General features: G+C 41.8%; 1 protein-coding gene across 7 annotated transcripts in view; it reads left to right on the forward strand.

Annotated features, from left to right (window-relative positions):
- Positions 1 to 19,544, forward strand: part of MTR (5-methyltetrahydrofolate-homocysteine methyltransferase) — a 108,964-nt gene that overhangs the window by 39,347 nt on the left and 50,073 nt on the right. For all 7 annotated transcript variants that reach the window (XM_057736227.1, XM_057736228.1, XM_057736231.1 and 4 more), the window contains 4 exons: positions 424 to 609; positions 15,940 to 16,119; positions 18,556 to 18,672; positions 18,969 to 19,109. In XM_057736227.1, coding sequence (XP_057592210.1) covers positions 424 to 609; positions 15,940 to 16,119; positions 18,556 to 18,672; positions 18,969 to 19,109 — 624 coding nt within the window. The remainder of the gene's footprint in view (positions 1 to 423; positions 610 to 15,939; positions 16,120 to 18,555; positions 18,673 to 18,968; positions 19,110 to 19,544) is intronic.

A 19,544-nucleotide genomic window follows, 5' to 3' on the forward strand; every position in this document is an offset into this window, starting at 1 on the left:
GAATTACATTAACCTGTCCTTCATATGTCTTAAAACTCCACTTAAAAGCCTCAACACTCCTCTGGGAGTAAATATTTTGAGAATTTAAAGTGCAGAGAAACTAAATGCACTTGTTCAAAGTCAGAATCAGACAAGAGGCCAGTGAAATGACTTCAGTGCTTTCATTCTGATGTTTAGCTGTGATCTTTTGAGTTATCAATTTCTGGCCCATGCATTGTGTCTCTTGTTAGACTGGAATTACTACAACTATTTTGAGCTTTAGGAACAAGGGCTTATGAATAAGATTAAAATCCTGTCTCTCTCACACTACTGCTATTTGTTTATTGTTTCCCTGAAGAAGAAAGGGCATATTTGGGGTTCCTTGGAAGGGGATTTGTGGTGACTTGCAATCTTTCTGTGATTGTCTTGCCCTTCTGACCTCAGGTGCCCTTGTGCATTGACTCTTCCAATTTTGCTGTGATTGAAGCCGGGTTAAAGTGCTGCCAGGGAAAGTGCATTGTTAACAGCATCAGCCTGAAGGAGGGGGAGGATGACTTCCTGGAGAAGGCCAGAAAGATTAAGAAGTTTGGAGCTGCTGTGGTGGTCATGGCTTTTGACGAAGAAGGACAGGTGAGTGATTTCTTTTAATCTCACTCCATTGTGTTACACGGGCTTAGAGCTGTGGAAGAGAACTGAGTCCAAAACAGGTGTGTATACCATATATACCATATGTATGCATATACACACCCACAGACAAATCACAGAGATACCAAGGGTTCCGTTCCAGGCCACCGTAATAAAGCAAATACCGCAATGAAGGGAGTTGCATGAATTTTTTGGTTTCCCAGTGCATATAAAAATTATGTTTATGCTACACTGTCGTCTGTTAAGTGTACAGTAGCATTTTGTCTAGGGAAACAATGTACATACCTTAATTAAAAATGCTGATTTAACTTGGTGTACCCCCAGAAAAATAATAAAGAAAAAAAATGCTTTATTGCTAAAAAATGCTAACCATCATCTGAGCCTTCAGGGAGTTGTAGTAGTAACATCAAACGAATAGAACAATAATGAAAAAGTTTGAAATATTGCTGGAATTACTAAAACGTGACACAGAGACATGAAGTGAGCAGATGCTGTTGGAAAAGTGGTGTCAATAGATTGCTCAAGGCAGGGTTGCCCCAAAGCTTCAGTTTGTAAAAATGCAGCATCCATGAAGTATCTGTGAGTAAAATGAGGTATGCTTGTAGATATACGAGTGTGTGTGTACACAAGTACATACATGCATGTGTGCCCATACTTACGTGTGTGTGTATATATATGAAAATTACAGAAGACATAATAAATAAAGCTTTTATATCAGTTGAGAAAGGAATTATTCAATAAATGCTATTGGAATAATTGGCTCTGCATTTGGAAGAAAAAGTTAGAGCCCCATTTCCCACCATAGACCAAAATAAAATATACATCAATTAAAGATCTAACTGTTAAAAAAAATACCTAAAAAACACATGGGAAAATATTCACTGAAACTTGGGAGGCCAGAAAGAAAACTGATAGACCTATTTAGCTAAAAATGTAAAACTTTGTGTGACAAAAGATATGGTATTATTTGCAGCATGAGTAATAGCAGTGGGTTAATATCCTTAATATGCAGAGTTTCTGTAAATCAGAAAGTAAAATGCCCCAATCAAGTCAGTAGAAGAAGGAACAAAGGAAACAAGCGATTTTTAGAAAAAGAAACACAAATAGCCAATAAACCTGTGAGAAGATACTATACTTACTAGTAATTATGGACATAAAAAATGAAGCAATAATGAGATATTAGTTTCTTTTATCAAATAGAGAAAAAAAGGGAACAAATTGAGAAATGGCAGCTCTCATGTCGTCAGCACCATGGAATCAGGGAGGGGTGATGGGAAGCTTCAAACACAATGATAGTTTAACCCGGGCGATGGTGGGTGGTAATTACTGTATTGTTTTATAATGTTATAAATACTTTCATTTCTATTCCATATTTAATTTGATTAAATATTAATTTAAAAAAATCCATGCCTTATAATTCAGCCCTCTCCTGGGAATCTTGTATTAGGCTGAGTATATGTTCACATTCATTGTAGCATTGTGGCAGCAAAAAATTGAGAGGGCTCTCAATGTCCATTAATAGGGGAATGCTTAAATCTGCCTACATATCACATAGAATACCGTGTAGCAATTAAAAAGAATGAGGTGATGGAACCATGTCTGAACTATATATATATGTGTGTGTTTTTTTTGGCTGCACCACGTGACATGCAGGATCTTAGTTCCCTGACCAGGGATCGAACCTGTGCCCCCTGCAGTGGAAGCACAGTGTCTTAACTACTGGACCTCCAGGGAAGTCCCTAAAATATATTGAAAAGTGTAAAAACAAACAAAACCAAGTGGCATGATCCTGATTTTATTTACTAAAAAAGGATTTATATGAATGTATGTTTCTCTATAAAAAGAGAAAAAAACTTGGCTGTTAACTGCAGAGTAGGGATGAATTGACTTCTTATTTATATAGTTGACAAGTAGTGGAGTTGTGTGTTATTTTTCTTTCTTTTCTCTGTTTTTTCATGTTTTTGAAGTAAAACTGTTTTTAACAGGTGTTTTGTTTTTGTGCAAAAGATATATTTCATCATGAAAAAAGTTCACATAATCCAGAGGAATACGAGAGAGACAGCTTTGATAACGAACGTGTATTGAACCATTACTTGTACCAAGCAAGCACACTCACGTGTTAAGTCAGTTTTTCCTCCCAACATGTAAACGTTGGGTATGTATTACTATTTTTGTACTGCATGTGAGGAAACCAAAGCACAAAGACTTTACCCCACTCTCTGTTGTCACACAGGTAGCAAGCAATCCTGCTTGGTTCAGACCTCGGAGATGTAGGTCTGTGCTAAATGGTTGGGTGAAAGAATCCGGGGTGAGGCTGTTAGGGGAGAGTTGGCTCTTTTAAAGAAGGTGCCCCCTCTGAGGGGGAAATGTTTGAAAACCTGAATAAAATGAGAAAGCCATGTTGCCATTTAGGGAAAGAGAAGAGTCTAGGAAATCTAAAATGTTGTATGAACTGCTGTTCGATAGCTCTTGTCCTGACTCAACAAAATGTTGGTGTCTTCCCATCTTAGTAAGTATGGATTTTAACTCCATCTTTTATGCTTGCATCATATTCCAGTATGTGGGTTTTATTTAGTCTGTTATGGCATAAAATTGCAATTGTTTCTAATATTTTAGTAGGATGAACAGTGGCCAATGAATATCCTAATTCATGAAGCCTTTTTACCCTCATTGTGTGATTGTCTTAGTTTATAGAAGTGGGACGGCTAGATCAAAGGGTGTGCACATTTGACATTTTGATACACAGCATTAAATTGTTCTTCTGAAAAGGACAGTATATCTAGTCCTCTTCCACTGCTAGTTCAGTGTGGTAAGACCTTTTTGACATAATTTTTATTTTTACCAAAGGTATATATGCAGATAGTTAAAGAGACAAAGAGTTCTTTTGATAAAAAATAGAAGCCCTACGCCTCCAGGTCCCCAGAGGCACAACCACTTACAACTTAGCTGATTTGTATATCATTTACCTTCTTAACTTCAAATTATAGTTTTAGTTATTATTTATTGCCTTTATATAATGGTTAAGGATTTGACTTTTTCACCATCCTCTACCCCCACTCCACACGTTTACTTTTATCCCTCCATCCTTCCAGTATAGTCAATTTCAGTTGTAACTATTTTCGGCACTTATATGAAGCAGTGTAAAAGCTGAGCCATGTAGTATACCATGCTTCCTTTTCCTTTCCTGCACCCTCTGTCTTTTCTATGAAGTTAATACCTATCTTTTTGTTTGCTTTGTTTCTTATATATTTTCAGACTGTCCCCTAGTTGTGTAAATTTCCAATATCCAGTGTATCCAAAGACATTAAGTAGACTGTCGTTTTAATTTCTTGAAGAATTCTCTCTCCAAGTCTCCTGACATAATCCAGAAAGGTTGCTCAGTAGGCCGACTGCACAGCTGTCACTGCGACATGTCCCTCCCCATCATCTGGACATTTTGTCTCAGCTTTCTCTTAGGTGTTTAGACCTCAGAATTTCCTCATTCTTGGTTTACTCTGTCATTAAGTGAAGTGCATTTTCTGGCAGCTTCTTGTGAGAGAAAACCTGGCAGTAAATATTTCTGAAACCTTACATGTCTGAAGATGGCCTTATTCTACTTTTATACTTAATTGACCATCGTATGGGTATAGGAGCACAAGCTTGAAGTGATTTTTCTCTCTGTTTTGAGATCGTGGATCCGTTGTCTTCTAGCGTCTGTTGGTATTGGTGAGAAGTCCAGTGCTGTTCTAACTCTCGGTTCTTCTCGGGAAACCTATTTAGTGCCCCCTTCCTGGGTGCTTGGATCTTCGTGTGCACGGTGTTCTGGAATCTTGCGACCATGAGCTGTCCATTGTGTGGGGCCCTGTGAGCCGGGACACTCACGGCCGCAGCTGCAGGAACTTTCCTTGTCGTTTATCTTCTCGTGGGCTGTGGATTTTTCAGAAACCGAATGTTTTGGAAAGAGTGCCTCATTTTCTTATCTTTTCCCTCCTGTTTTTCAACGCTGACATTTGTGAGATTTCTGCATCCACAGTTATCATCTTCTTCTTCCAGGAGCTCTTTTTTGTTACCTAAACGTTCTTTTTCAAATTCATATAGCACCCTGTTATTTAAGGGAGGCAGATATCTTCTCGAATTCCCTCAAGTGTATCTTGAATGCATAGTGTGTACCAGGCCCTGAGGAGATCGCAGGGAATGAAACCTAGTCCTGTCCTGCACAGTTTGTATTCTAAGGGGGCAAAGGGAATAAGGTATTAAAAAAACACATAAAAATATACCCCGTGTCCCCCGATGGTGTTGAATATAATGGATGTGGAGAGAATAAGGGTGATAGGAGGACCAGGGTGGGGGTGACCTCGTGGATAAGGTGACATTTAGCAGAAACCTGAAGGAGGCGAGGGAGTGAATCGTGTAAAAATGTAGGGCAGAGGGAGCCTTGAGATAGACACATGCTGGTCAAAACCAGCAGGGAGGCCAGTAGAGCTGGAGCAGCAGGAAGAAGAGGAGGTTGGGAGGTCATGAGGCTAGAAGGGCAGCAGGTCAAATTGCATAGGGCCTTGGAGACCACTTTTAACACTTTGGCTTTTCCTACGAGTGAGCTGGGAAGGCACCAAAGGGTTTTGAGCAGAGGAGCAAACATGTTCTGAGTTATGTTTTAAAACCACTCTGGTTCTTTGTGGAGAATGGTCTTTGGGGACCAAGCAGGACCATCAGAGGTTGTTGCTATACTGCCGAGGAGAGGTGATGGTGTCTGGGACCAAGGCGGGAACAATAGAAGATGTGAGGAGTCATCTATTTCTCGATATATCTTTAAGGTAGAGCCAGTAGGATTTGCCTTCACGTTGGTTGTGAGCCATGAAAGAAGGGGGAGTCACAGATAATTTGGGGGTTTTGGCCTGGGCGGTTGAGATAGGAGGACGGTGAGCAGCCAATTTGGGGTGGGGTAAGGAGAAGTGTGGGTTTGGACGTATGTTTACAGTGGTGTGTTGAGCACATGGTTGTGTAGATGAGTCAGGATTTCATGGGCAAAGTCTGGATTGAAGATAGGATTCCCTTACTTGGGAATTATTCATAGATGGTATTTAAAGCAGTGAGACTGACTTCACCAAAGGAATGATGGTAGAGAAGAGGCCCTAGGACCGAGGGAATCTTGGAGCTGCAGTGCTTAGTGTTGGGGAGAAGGGGAGATACCATCAGAAGAACTTCGGATGGAGCAGCCTGTAGGAGAGGAACCATAGGAGAGAGTTCATTTGGAAGCCAAGTGAAGAACAAGCTTCTGGAAGGTCATGAAGAGCTATTTTAGAGCTGTGGATAGATCAGGGAGGAGGAGACCCAGAATTTACCCTTGCATTTAGAAACGGGATAGTTTATAATCTCGCTGTGCTGTTTCCAAGGACATGAAAACTTAATTGGAGTGGGTTTAAGAGAGAAGAGGAGAATTGGGGACAGCAGGTATGAACCATTTTGGGGGAGTTTTGTCACAAAGGGGAACAGAAATAGGGTGGAAACCAGAGATGGATATGCGGTTAAGAAATGGTGTGTGTGTGTGTGTGTAGATGATGTGACATGTTTTTGTAAGCTGGAGGGAATGTGTGTGTGTGTGTGTGTAGATGACGTGACATGTTTTTGTAAGCTGGAGGGAATGACCTGCTAGAGAGAAGGGGAGGAATTGATGCGCGGGAGAAAGGGGGCACTTGTTTGGTCCATGACCTTGTGTGTTGAGAGGGCTGGCAACCAGTGTGCAAGGGGAGGGGGAGGCAGCGTGCTCACAGCGCAGGAGAGAAGGCAGAGCTGAGAGCGCTGGGGGGAGTCTGATTGCTTCTATTTTCTCACTGAAGCAGGAGGCAAGTTCACCTCTGAGAATGAGAGTGGGATGTTGTGTGCTTTGTGTATGTGGTGCTTTACCAGAAGTGTGAAGCAGAAGCACTCCCATGGGGAAGGGTAGTCACTGCCTGCCCTGTTAAAAAACACCCCCCCCCCACCCCGGGCTCTGCCCCCTGAGTTTCTGACTCATTTGGTAATTTTAAAGCCTTAGAGGTGATTCTGTTACACCCTGGCTGAAAACCACCAGCAGAGTTGATCTCATTCAGTCCTCATAGTAACCATGTGAGGTAGCTGTCGTCCCATTTTATAGTGAGCCAAGGTCAGACGGCTAGGACGCACCAGAGCCAAATGTGGATGCCTGGTCTGCCTGGTTGGAAGGCTGACGTGTGCTTCCACATCCTGCGTTATCTCCACTGCAGCGGGCTTGATCTTGGCTGAGAACAAGCTCTCCCAATTTAGATTTGAATGTGTCCAGAAATAAAAAGCAAATGTAGGAGAAATTTTTGAACTTGCTAGTTATGAGAGGAATGCATGTTAGAACAATATTAAGGTCATGTTTTGTCCTTACTAAGTTAGCAAAAGTAAACTTTAAAATGATCAAGATCTCTACTGGTACGGCAGTGGTAAACAGAAAGCCTCGTTCATTATAAAGTGTAGTAAAAACTGGGACAGTCCTTTTGAAAGACCCCATAATACCTATCAAGAGACGTAAAAATGTTCATACCCTTTGAGGTAATGATCTCATTTCTGGGAAATTATCCCAATAGAAGCATTCATAAGAACACTATATGTGCAAAGGTTTTTCACCAGCTTTTTATTGAAGATAAAACAACCTAAATGCCCATCTGGAGAGAAATTGATTACTTAGGTTACATCATTCTATTGGAGTATTATCCAGAGTACTTAAATATTATGAAGACTGTGGAACAGCCTGATACTGCTTACAAGATATAAATTAAAAATATAAAACCAGTGGTTATATAGACGCCGTATATATACAGCCACATGAAAGCTGTTTGATAAAGACTGGAGGAAAGTGTTGTCCAGGAGAATAGTTGTTAGAGTAAGGTGGTGGATTGAAGGTGCCTTTGTAAAAACTGCTTTTCCTAATTGAAAGTAATTTTCCTGCATGATTATAGGCATATATCTCATTGAAGAATTGTGGTATTGGAAATTTCATAAAGAGCAAAGCAAAAAATTCAAGCACTTGAAAAGTTCAGAAACCAACAATACAGATATTTTAGTGTGAAGGCATTTCTTCTGTCAATTGAGCTCATAACACTATAGAGTGTAACAGTCAGTTAAGAAGGAAGACTTGCTTTGCTTAGGTGACACCGTTGGTTATAAGGAGAGAGCAGCTCCTTTCAGCGGAAAACCACTGTTGCAACCAAACAAAGCAGAGGAACTCACACGTGCTTTTGTTCCAGTACATGGTGGCTGTCTTTGCTTTATGTTTGCGATCCGTATTGCAGTGAAAACTGCAAGGTCAAGGCCAGATATGACAGAGGACTGGCTCTGAGACTTCTGGACTGGAAGGCAAGTAAGGAAGCATTTCTGTGCTTTTTGTTGATGTTAGTAGTTTTGATCAACTGTTATTTTTAACTCTAAATAACAAAATAAACCCATTAAATATATGTAATAATATATAAAATATAATAAAGAACACTTACTGAAATTTCTATGGGAAAAATAACTCACTACTCACTTTCTAGATTTAATTTTCCTTTTCTAATTGAAATAATTATTTTTATATGACAGTTTTGGGTAATGTAAGGTTACTTAGAAGTACCATTGTCACAGTAGAATAGACTATATTATTTTTGTTTGCACGTGTGTAAACTATATAAAAGAATAATCAATATCATCCTATAAAAGATCCATTATATTCAACACATTTTCCTATGTTAAAATGATTTGAAAATAATTTTCTAATTTATGGAGAAATAAAACTCCATTGGGATATTGATTAAAATTTAATTACTCCTAACCTAGAAAATGATGAGGAATTGGTGTCTGGCAGTCATTCAGGAACATGATATGTCTTTCCAGTTCAATCAAGTTTTATAGTTTTTCTTAAATAGGAAATCTCAAGAACATTCTTAGGTATTTGTGTTGTTTTGTTGTGATTTTGGCTAATTTTTCCTTTCGTAAATATTTTTCCTTCAGTAGTAATTTTTTAGGTTTTTATTTCATAACCAGCTTCTTTATAAAATTTACATAAATTGATACCACTTTTTAGTTGAATAGCTTATATTTTCCAGTAGGGAGTGCACCATAGTATTATCATATATGTAGCTCTAGGAAACCAAAATCAATAGTTGTTAGTTTGCCCTTTATTTTTTTCTTGCTGAAGGTCGTTGACCCAAGCCTAGGAGTTGATTCTCACATTTTCTGTTCTGACCCTCTCCGAGCTTTGTTAAAATCTGGCATATGTTTCTGTATATCAGGGGCCTCCTTTTTAGTGGCTATAGAGAGGTCACCCCTCTCTGGTTAAGATGCCATGATTGAGTGTTTCTCTCCTTGGGCCTTTCTTTATAAGATGGATTATATTTTAAATGTTTTGTTTGTAAGAAGGGGACTTGTCCAGATTGCCTTCAGAGGTGGGAGTTCGTGGTAGGGATATGAGGAACACAGGCCTCTGATCTATGCTTGATTCTCACCTCCATGCCTGGGGTGTTCATTTGTCCCATGGAAATCACAGCACAGCATAACAGTTGGCACACCTTCCACGCTGAGGGTCCTAGTTCCCCGGCATGCACCTGGCACCCCTCGTTGTAAGAGGAAAGGTTTGAGTGGGTTCATTTGCCCCTGTTGGGACGTAATGTTGCTTCATCCAGGCCTTAGTATTTGGCTTTGTGGACTGGGATTTTCCAGTTAACAGCCTTTCCCTGTAGTTTCTAGAGAAGAGCCATGAGCAGGCATTGGCTCATGATAAAGCCCATGCAGATGAGTCTTCTCTGCGATCTCCTCACCTGCTGTGTCCCCAGTGGTGCCTCTAAACCAGTAGTTCTCAAATGGGGGTGATTTTGCCACCCCAGGAGACATTTGGCAATGTCTAGACAGATTTTTTTATTGTTATGACTGGGTTGTTGCGGGGGGTGTGCTTCTGACATCTACTGGGAGAGAGCAGGGTTGCTGCTAAAAACCCTACAATGCACAGGGCAGCCCCCACAGCAAAGAATTATCTGGTCCAAATTGCCAGTAGTATCCAGGTTGAGTAACTTTTTAAATTGTAGTTGATTTACAGCGTCGTGTTAGTTTTGGGTGTACAGCAAAGTGATTCAGTTTTTATATATACATAAAATTCTTTTTCAGATTCTTTTCCATTATAGGTTATTACACAATATTGGATATAGTTCCCTGTGCTATACGATAGGTCGTTGTTAGTTACCTATTTTATATATAGTAATGTGCATATGTTAATCCCAAATTCCTGTTTTATCCCCACCCTCCCCTTTTCCCTTTTGGTAACCGTAAGTTTATTTTCTGTCTGTGGGTCTATTTCTGTTTTGTATATAAGTTCATTTGTGGATTTTGTTGTTGTTTTTTAGATTCCGCATGTAAGTGATACCATGATATTTTGTCTTTCTCTGTCTGACTTACTTCACTCAGTGTGATCATCTCTAGGTCCATCCATGTTGCTGTGAATGGCATTATTTCATCCTTTTTTATGGCTGAGTAATAGTCCATTGTATATATGCACCACATCTTCTTTGTCCATTCATCTGTTGATGGACATTTAGGTTGCTTCCATGTCCTGGCTGTTGTCAATAGTGCTGCAGTGAACACTGGGGTATCTTTTCAAATTATGGTTTTCTCTGGATGTATGCCCAGGAGTGGGATGGAGGTGAAATCATATGGTAGTTCTATTTTTAGTTTTTTAAGGAACCTCTATACTGTTTTCCATAGTGGCTGTACCAATTTACATTCCCATCAACAGTGCAGGAGGATTCCCTTTTCTCCGCACCCTCTCCAGCATTTATTTGTAGACTTTTTGGCGATGGCCATTCTGACTGGTGTGAGGTGATACCTCATTGTAGTTCTGATTTGCATTTCTTTAATAGTTAGTGATGTTGAGCATCTTTTCATGTGCCTTTTGGCCATCTGTATGTTTCTTTAGATCTTCTGCCCATTTTTTGATTGTGAATAACCCAGTTCTTAACCCAGGTCAGCTTCTTTTCTGCATCCCATTTTTCTCTCTGATGTTGTCTGGATAATGGAGAAAGGACAATATGGTTTTCATATCTTAATCCTCTTCTCTCTGCCAAACCCTGGGCTCTGGGTACTGAGGATAAATAAGGGCTAGTAGAGGGCCCAGCTCCTTGCAAGATGCAGTGCCTTTCAGAGGTTTTGGTGAAAGTGGAAGAAAGACCTGATGAGGCAGGAAAAGTGGGATTCCAGAAAGATTTGAAAAGCAGGGAAAGAGTTCATTTTTAGGGCTCAGTTGTTAAAAGGAAGGCAGAACTAGATAGGTTATAGGTCTTAATATTTTTGGGTATTGGTTTTAATTACATCTCTGGATAGTAGCTCAGTCTTCTTTTGCTTTTCCTTTGAGCTGTCTCTTTCTACTGTATCCCCTTCCTAGCTCTCCCCTTGAAGATACTAAAGCACACCCATCTTCTGCTCTATCCAGGAATTGTACATGTATTAAGAATTTCCTTCTCTTTCTTTCCTTTCACCCCCCACAGAATTTGCATCTTTTCCTAGAAGGTGACATTTAAAACGACTTGACTTCTTTAAAAAGTTCAGAAATTTTCAGTGTTGGCACCTACAGTTCTCTAGAGTGCAGTTGAGTCCCATTTTCCTCACCAGGTGGCTTCTCAGTGTTGATTCCATGTCTGAAAGCCTATCCATTTCCTCTGTAATACCGAGTTCCTAGCATCCACGTTCTGCCCGGACTGTGAGTTCTGCCAGGCGCACAGCCTCTGTTATCTCAGGTGAAGAGTGACCCAGGAGGCGGTCCAAGCTGGCCTTGCGTCTCCTATGACCCCAGCTCAGTGCTCTGCCCTGCCCTTCATCCCATGTCTCCACTTCTGCCTGCAGGCCTGCTGCTTCTGCCGGGGCTCTTGGTGTCCTAACGCTTGCCTTCAGCTGCTTACGTCCACCCGTTTACTGCAGTAGGGAAGTCACTCCAGTGATATTTGGAGCCACGTTGTCTCTCGTCCTGTGTCTTCCCTTGGAAACTCCCCTTCTTCAGCTTTTTTCTTTCTCACTTGTCAGTGCCTTTCTGATGGTGGCACACATGTCCCTTTCCGTCACTTCTGTTTTGACCTCTGGCAGCATGATGGGTCCCCTGCTGTGTTCCGAGGCCCACATTAAGCTGGTTCAGTCAAGTTTGAAATCTTTAACTTGCCTCTGAATTTCGTCCCGTTCCTTCTCTGCTCCTTGTCAGGCTGCAGTTTCACAGGATCTAGGTGTCTTTGATACTTTTTCTTTCTTTTGCATAGTATCAGCCTTGATAACTAAAAATTGTTTTATGCTTATCTCATTTTTCCCTAAGTGTCTGATAACCTAGAAAGCCTGAGCAGTAGATTTCTTAACTGAAGCTTTCTACCTACTGATGGCTGTCTAGCTTTTCTGCAGCTTGAGAATAAACCTGGGAAACCATAAAATCTTAAAAGATACTTCTTCCTTCCTTCCTGGCCTTTAGATTTGCAGTACTGTCACTGAGGTTTCTTCTAGCTCAGCCTGAGAAGGTGCATCTCACCCATCAGAGGTCCTCACCTGGGCTGTACGTTAGGATCACTAAGGAGCTCTTTAAACATACTGTTGCTTAGGTCTCATATCAGGATTCTGATTTAACTGGTCTCGAGTGAGGTTTAGGTATTAGTATTAAAAAACAAAAATCCCTCCAGGTTATTAAAACATGCCACCAAAGTTGAGAGCCTCCTGGATCTGTGAAATCCTCAACCCTCAAGGCTTATTGGCTGTTTATATCACCACCCGGGCTGAGGAACAGGACAGAGAGAACCTTGGAGAATCTAATGTGATACGGTCCTGGCAAAGGCCTGTCCATCGAAACTGTGCGTTCTGAGATTCGCTTGTTTATTCAACAGACAGCAGTTGCCTGCCTGTTAATGTGGCAGGTAGTGTATCAGGTGCTGGGAGAACGATTTGACAAGGGTCTCATCCTTATGGAGCTGATGGTTGTTGACTCATTTCTGACCTAGAGATGAATTCCTGTCCTGTGAGGCGTCATTCACGGCTCAGAGAAAGGACAGACCAGGACCTACCAACCAAACTAGGTTACGAAGAAGTACTAAGAGCACTGGTAGCCCTGAACGCCTGTGCCTTCTCTCTTAGTGAGCTTAGCTGGGCCATGAACTTAGAACCTAGAACTCTGGCCCTCTGTGAAGGGGGAACTAAAATCCAAGACTACAGGTGCCCCTGGATGACCTGCTCCAGACCACGTTCTTCCAGGCCCATATCTTGATCCTGACCTTGACTTTATCACTAACTGAAGGAAGAAGCTGTTGAAGACATTCAGGTAAGGAAGACGAGAGCTGCCACCTTCCCTAAAGCCTGGAGCAGTGGGGCTGCAGAGCCCACTCCTTGTGATCCTTTCCTTGGGCCCTTTGGTCTGCTCTCATGGGCGCACGTCCCCAACAGGAGGTGAACTTTTAACCCCAGCAGCTGCAGGAGGCAGGGAGAGATTAGAGACCAAGGAGACCAGTTGAAAAAGAACACCAAAGTAGGCATGCAATCAGAAGTCTGGATCTGAGTGAGTTCTTTTTTTTTTTTTTTTTTTATTATTTTTTTTGGGGGATACACCAGGTTCAATCAACTGTTTTTATACACATATCCCCATATTCCCGCCCTTCCTTGACGCCCCCCCCTTGAGTCCCCCCCACCCTCCCTGCCCCAGTCCTCTAAGGCATCTTCCATCCTTGAGTTGGACTCCCTTTGTTATACAACAACTTCCCACTGACTATTTTACAGTTGGTAGTATATATATGTCTGTGCTACTCTCTCGCTTCTTCTCAGTTTCCCCTTCACCCCCCGCCCCCTCCCATACCTCGAGTTCTCCAGTCCATTCTCTGTATCTGGTTCCTTGTTCTTGTCACTGAGTTCATCAGTACCATTTTTAGATTCCGTATATGTGAGTTAGCATACAATATTTGTCCTTCTCTTTCTGACTTACTTCACTCTGTATGACAGATTGTAGTTCTATCCACCTCATTACATATAGCTCCATCTCATCCCTTTTTATAGCTGAGTAATATTCCATTGTATATATATGCCACATCTTCTGTATCCATTCATTTGTTGATGGGCATTTAGGTTGCTTCCATGTCCTGGCTATTGTAAAGAGTGCTGCAATAAACATGATGGTACAAGTTTCTTTTGGGATGATGGTTTTCTTTGGGTATATGCCCAGGAGTGGGATTACTGGATCATATGGTAGTTCTATTTGTAGTTTTTTAAGGAACCTCCAAACTGTTTTCCATAGTGGCTGTACCAACTTACAGTCCCACCAACAGTGCAGGAGAGTTCCCTTTTCTCCACACCCTCTCCAACATTTGTGGTTTCCAGACTTTGTGATGATGGCCATTCTGATTGGTGTGAGGTGATACCTCATTGTGGCTTTGACTTGCATTTCTCTGATGATTAGTGATGTTGAGCATTATAATTCCCCCACCACACCTTTCTCTGGAGGCTGGGGCCTCACGAAATGTCCTTGAACTGCAGCAGAGCGTCCTTACCCACCTTCCCTGGTCGCCTGAGAGCTCCCTCTAGAGGTCAGAGTGTGCATGATCAGGAACTGACTGTTTACCACACTTCGCACATCTGGTCAAGGGTATCCTCCCTCCTAGCTGTCAGCTTGGGAGACTCCACGCTTAATTCAGTGGCGTTGGCCACTTTCCAAGAACATTTTACACATTTATTCAGGATTGTATGTGACATTTCTTTGGAACCTCTGTAGTGATAGTAAGTATTCATTTTTTCTTCAGAGCAGATTTTTTTTTTCCTACAATCAGAAATCATTCGGCATGAAATTTGTTGAATAAACCTCGCATTGAGGTTGTAAATTTGACCTGAAGACAGTTTCCATGACAAAGTTCAGAAATGCTCTGAGTCCAAGCCTCATTCATTCATTCATTCAACAGTAATATTGAGTACCTCTGGCAGGCACTGCCCTAGGCTCTGGGGATACAGCAAGACTGATTCTAGCTCACGATGACAAGTTAATAATAGATAATAAAACAAATAAAAATAATAAACAAGTTGCCAAATATACTCTCTAGAAGGAGAGATGCTATGAAGAAGAGTGGAGAGTGGGTGGGGGGGGATGAACTGGGAGAGCGGGTGGGGGGGGATGAACTGGGAGATTGGGATTGACATATATACATTACTAATAAGAAAATATCAAATTGTATACTTTATATGCAGTTTATTGTATGTCAATTATATCTCAATAAAAGTTCTTAAAAAATCTAGCAACCAAGATGTCCTTCAGTACATGAATGGGTGAATAAACTGGCACATCCAGAAAAAAAAAAAGAGTGGAGGAGGCAGGAAGGGTCGTGGGGGGCTGGTTTAGAGATGGTGATTAAGGAAGGCTTCTCTGAAAAGGGGACCTTTGGGCAGAGACCTGAGAGATGCGAAGCACAGAGCCATGTCACAGTGTGTTCTGGGCAGTGGCAGCCATGAATAGAAAGGCTCCGAGGGAGGACGAGCTTGGTGGGTTTCAGGAACATCAAGGGACCCGTGTGGGGAGAGTGGAGCAGATGAGGAGACAAATGATCGGAAACAAAATTGGAGGCGTGGGACCCGCTCCTGAGGATGATTGGAAGCAATGGGAGGACTGGGATTTGCGGGAGTCCATGCTCAGCTTTCTAGAGTCACTGTGTTGAAAAGCAATATTAATTTATATCTGTGATTTAAGGCGCACGTTCATTAGCTGATGTTATGGTGGGTGGGGTGGAGGTGGGGAATAAATACACAGCTTTGAATCTACATAGACTGTTCCTGCGGGAAGGTCCAAGAAAGCCTGGGTGATGGGTTACGACACTGCAGGCAGGTCCAGAGAAGGGGGGCACTTATTTTTTAATTTATTCTTTAGTAGTATTTGAACTTTTATCCTATGTGTGTATTTTTTTTTTTTTTTTTTATGGCGCACGGGCTTAGTTGCTCCGTGGCATGTGGAATCTTCCCAGAGCAGGGCTCGAACCCATGTCTCCTGCCTTGGCAGGCGGATTCTTTACCACTGCGCCACCTAGGAAGTCCTATGTGTGTATTTTTAAGAAGCCTATTTATTAATATGCCATACATGTGTGTAAGATTTGATATTTATAGAAGCAGTGTAGCTGCTGTGCTGATGAAAACACAAAGCAACTTTAATTCCTCCTCGGAGATAATTTGATAAATATTTAGAGGCTTCTTGACATTTGGATTTCTATGAAATTCAAGCATTGATACTTAAGCGCTTTCGACAAGTGAATCATCCTTCTGTTTTCACAGATAACACCTCATTTTTCTGTTTCAAATTACATCTTTTGCTTCTTTCTCCAGGCAACAGAAACAGACATCAAAATCAGAGTGTGCACGCGGGCCTACCATCTCCTTGTGAAAAAACTGGGCTTCAATCCAAATGACATCATCTTTGACCCTAACATCCTCACCATCGGTACTGGGATGGAAGAACACAACTTGTACGCTGTCAATTTTATCCATGCAACAAAAGGCATCAAAGTATGTATGAGTATTTTCTCCTTTCTACCCATGACATCGCTCAGATTTATCACATGGCTCCAGTGAATGGTTTGAGCTACCATATATATTTATTTATTTAAGGACCTTTATTGTTTTCCTTTTATATATTGTTTTATATTGTGAAGTAAAACACACACACTGGGGAATATAGAAAAAATGTAGAGTAAGATAATTAATTATGAAGCATGTAATAGCCTTCACTTGGGTCCTGAAATGGAACGTGGGTGGCGCCTCCATGACTCTTCCTTTCTGATTACGCCCTCATTCCGAATTTTATGAAGGCACCACCATGCCGAGTTTTATGATTCGACTTTGTTGCTTTTCTTTATAATTTTATCGCTTCTATTGAGCTGGTCCAAAAGTTCATTCAGTTAATGACTGTGTTGTTCAGTAAAGTTCTTGGTGAAAATGAACAATCTTTAGGTAAAACTCAGCGAACTCTTTGGCCAACCCAATATACACACAGTCAATCTGAATTATCCATGGATTTTGTATTTGCAAAATCACCTGCTTGCTAAAATGTATTTGTGACCCCTGAGTCCGTACCACCGGTGCCTCTGCGTCATTCACGGCATCCGCACCTGCAGAGTGGTGGGAGTGCCCAGCGCCTGCCCCACCTGTTCCAGACGAGTCGGCAGGGGCCCGCCCTGCCCGCTGGGTTCAGCCCTCATTCCATGAAACAAGGGCCTTTTCGCCGTCTGTTTAGTGCCATGTTTTTCACATGTTTGGAGCTTTTTGTTGGTGAATGATTTCTCTATTTAATTGGCCCCCATGCATTGTGCTGAAGTGCTGTCTAGTGTTCCTATGGGCAAGGAGGCTGTGCTGTGCCTTGTGGAGAAGATATGTGTGTTAGATGAGCTCTGCTTAGACACGAGTTGTGGCACTGTTGGTTGTGAGCTCAGTGTTAGGGAATCAAGAATGTATATTAAACAGGATGTCTTTAAACGGAAACACGTATGAAACAGGGTTATGTGCTGATCAGTAATGACAATGTGGGGAGCAGAAGTTCGTGAACCGAAGCCCGCATGTCCCGTGGGAGCAGTGGTTTTTACCCCAGTTCACAGCGTTCCCAGTGACGTCACAGAACACAGTTGCCACAAATAATGAGAAGCAACTGTACGAAGGCTACAGTTTAGTTTTGCCTGTTTTTGAGCTCACTATAAATAGAATCTTAGTAGTCTTATGCCTTTTTTTCCTTACCCAATCTCATTTTAACGCTTCGCCTGTGTTGTAGCTGTACTTTGTTCATTTTTATTAATGTATAATATTCCATCATATACCTGTTGCATAAGTAAGTGTTCTGTTGTTGGCAGGGTTTGGTTTGTTTCTAGCTCGGGTACGCTATGAGCAAGGCTGCCTTGAGTGTTCTTGGATATGTCTCTTGTATATATCTCTTGCACCTGCACGCATGAGTTTCTGTACAGCATTCTCCTGGAGGTGGAGTGGTTGGGTCCAGTAACAGGCAGTGGCCAGCTGTGTCCCGAAATGCTTGAGCTGCTTTGTACTTCAGCCAACAGGAAGTAAGGGTTCCTGTTGTTCCACATGCGTACTAATTCTTTTATTTATTTATTTATTTATTTTATTGGCTGTATTGGGTCTTTTTTTTGCTGTGTGTGTGCTTTCTTTAGTTGCGGTGAGTGGGGGCTACTCTTCATTGTGGTGCGTGGGCTCCTCATTGCCGTGGCTTCTCTTGTTGTGGAGCACGGGCTCTAGGTGCATGGGCTTCAGTAGTTGCGGCATATGGGCTCAATAGTTGTGGCTCACGGGCTCTAAAGCACAGGCTCAATAGCTGTGGCACACGGGCTTAGCTGCTCCGCGGCATGTGGGATCTTCCTGGAGCAGGGATCGAACCCGTGTCCCCTGCATTGGCTGGCGGATTCTTAACCACTGCGCCACCTAGGAAGCCCCGTACTAATTCTTGATATGTCATAAGGTGTGGTGGGAACTTCAATTTCCTTTTGTCCTTTTATAATTAGTCAATTTTCTAGTGAACTAGGGAGTTTGTTCATTTAGGCTATGAAAGCCTTCTAGTAGCTTGTGCTTCCAGTGAGTGACCTCCTGCTCTGTCTTTCTGTGATCCGTCTCTTTCTTTCTCTGTTATTTACCCAGCGGATATTTTCCAGCACACTGAGCATGTATTGTGGCCCATCATGGTCAGTGTAGAAGTACACAGAGAGAAAGCAGAATTTTTTATTTTCCCTTAGGGAGATTAGAGTCTAGTAGGAAGAACTGAAGCAGTGCCTTCAGGATGCCCTAATACACAAGTTTTGGTCTGTCTCTAGCTACAAGAAGCTCTCAGTTACTTTGAACTTTATAAATGTATATATTTTTTAACTTTCTACTCTTATAAATAAAGCTTAAGGGATGTGATTGCTGCCTAGGGAAATCCTTTCACATTTAAAATTTTTTCCCCAGGAAACGTTACCTGGAGCCAAAGTAAGCGGAGGTCTTTCCAACTTGTCTTTTTCCTTCCGAGGAATGGACGCCATCCGAGAAGCGATGCATGGGGTTTTCCTGTACCACGCAATCAAGGTATGTGGGACGCCTGTTTGCCCTTTGACACTGGCTTTTACATCAGGCAGGGGTTCGGCTCACAAACTAACTCTGGTCTGCTGCCGGTTTCTGTGGATAAAGTTTTATTAGAACAAAGGCACACGGTCTCACTCGTATCCTGGCTGTGGCTGCTTTTATGCTGCGGCAGCAGAGCTGAGTGGTTGTGACGGAGAGTGGCCTGCAGTATTTTCTAGCTCGTCCTTTACAGAAAGAGTCACTGACCTCTGATTTACAGTATCCCTGGAAATCCTCATTTTTCTTTTTATTGTCCTTAGTTTGGTATGGACATGGGGATAGTGAATGCTGGAAGCCTTCCTGTGTATGATGACATCCACAAGGAACTTCTCCAGCTCTGTGAGGACCTCATCTGGAACAAAGACCCTGAGGCCACCGAGAAGCTCTTACGCTACGCCCAGGTAGGGAGAGGTGTTCTGACGGATGGCTTTTCCTGTCTTTGAACCTGTCATTCACTCATAGTTACTAGACCTTCACCGTAGAATAGAAGCAAGGATCCCACCATGCCTTCGGATCATTGAAGATTTCTACAGAGTATTCCAAAGAAGGTGTTTTCGTTAGGGCGAGAAAGGATAAACAGGCCATACCCAGTCTGCTTCAGTATTCTGAGTTTATAGTTCTTTAAATTTATTTTAAAATGTAAAGTTAATTTTTCTCATACCAAAGTAACACATATTAATTCTAGAAAATTTGCGATAATATAGGTAAGCCAAAGAAGAAAATAAAAATTACTCATAATCCTACTACCCATTGTTAACCACTGTTGAGATTTTGTTATAACCCTCTAGTCATGGTTTTGTTTTTCTTTTCAAAACTAATATGTGCTAACAGGTGTT

Source organism: Hippopotamus amphibius, chromosome 5 (genome assembly GCF_030028045.1).
Source record: "Hippopotamus amphibius kiboko isolate mHipAmp2 chromosome 5, mHipAmp2.hap2, whole genome shotgun sequence".
NCBI lineage: Eukaryota > Metazoa > Chordata > Mammalia > Artiodactyla > Hippopotamidae > Hippopotamus > Hippopotamus amphibius.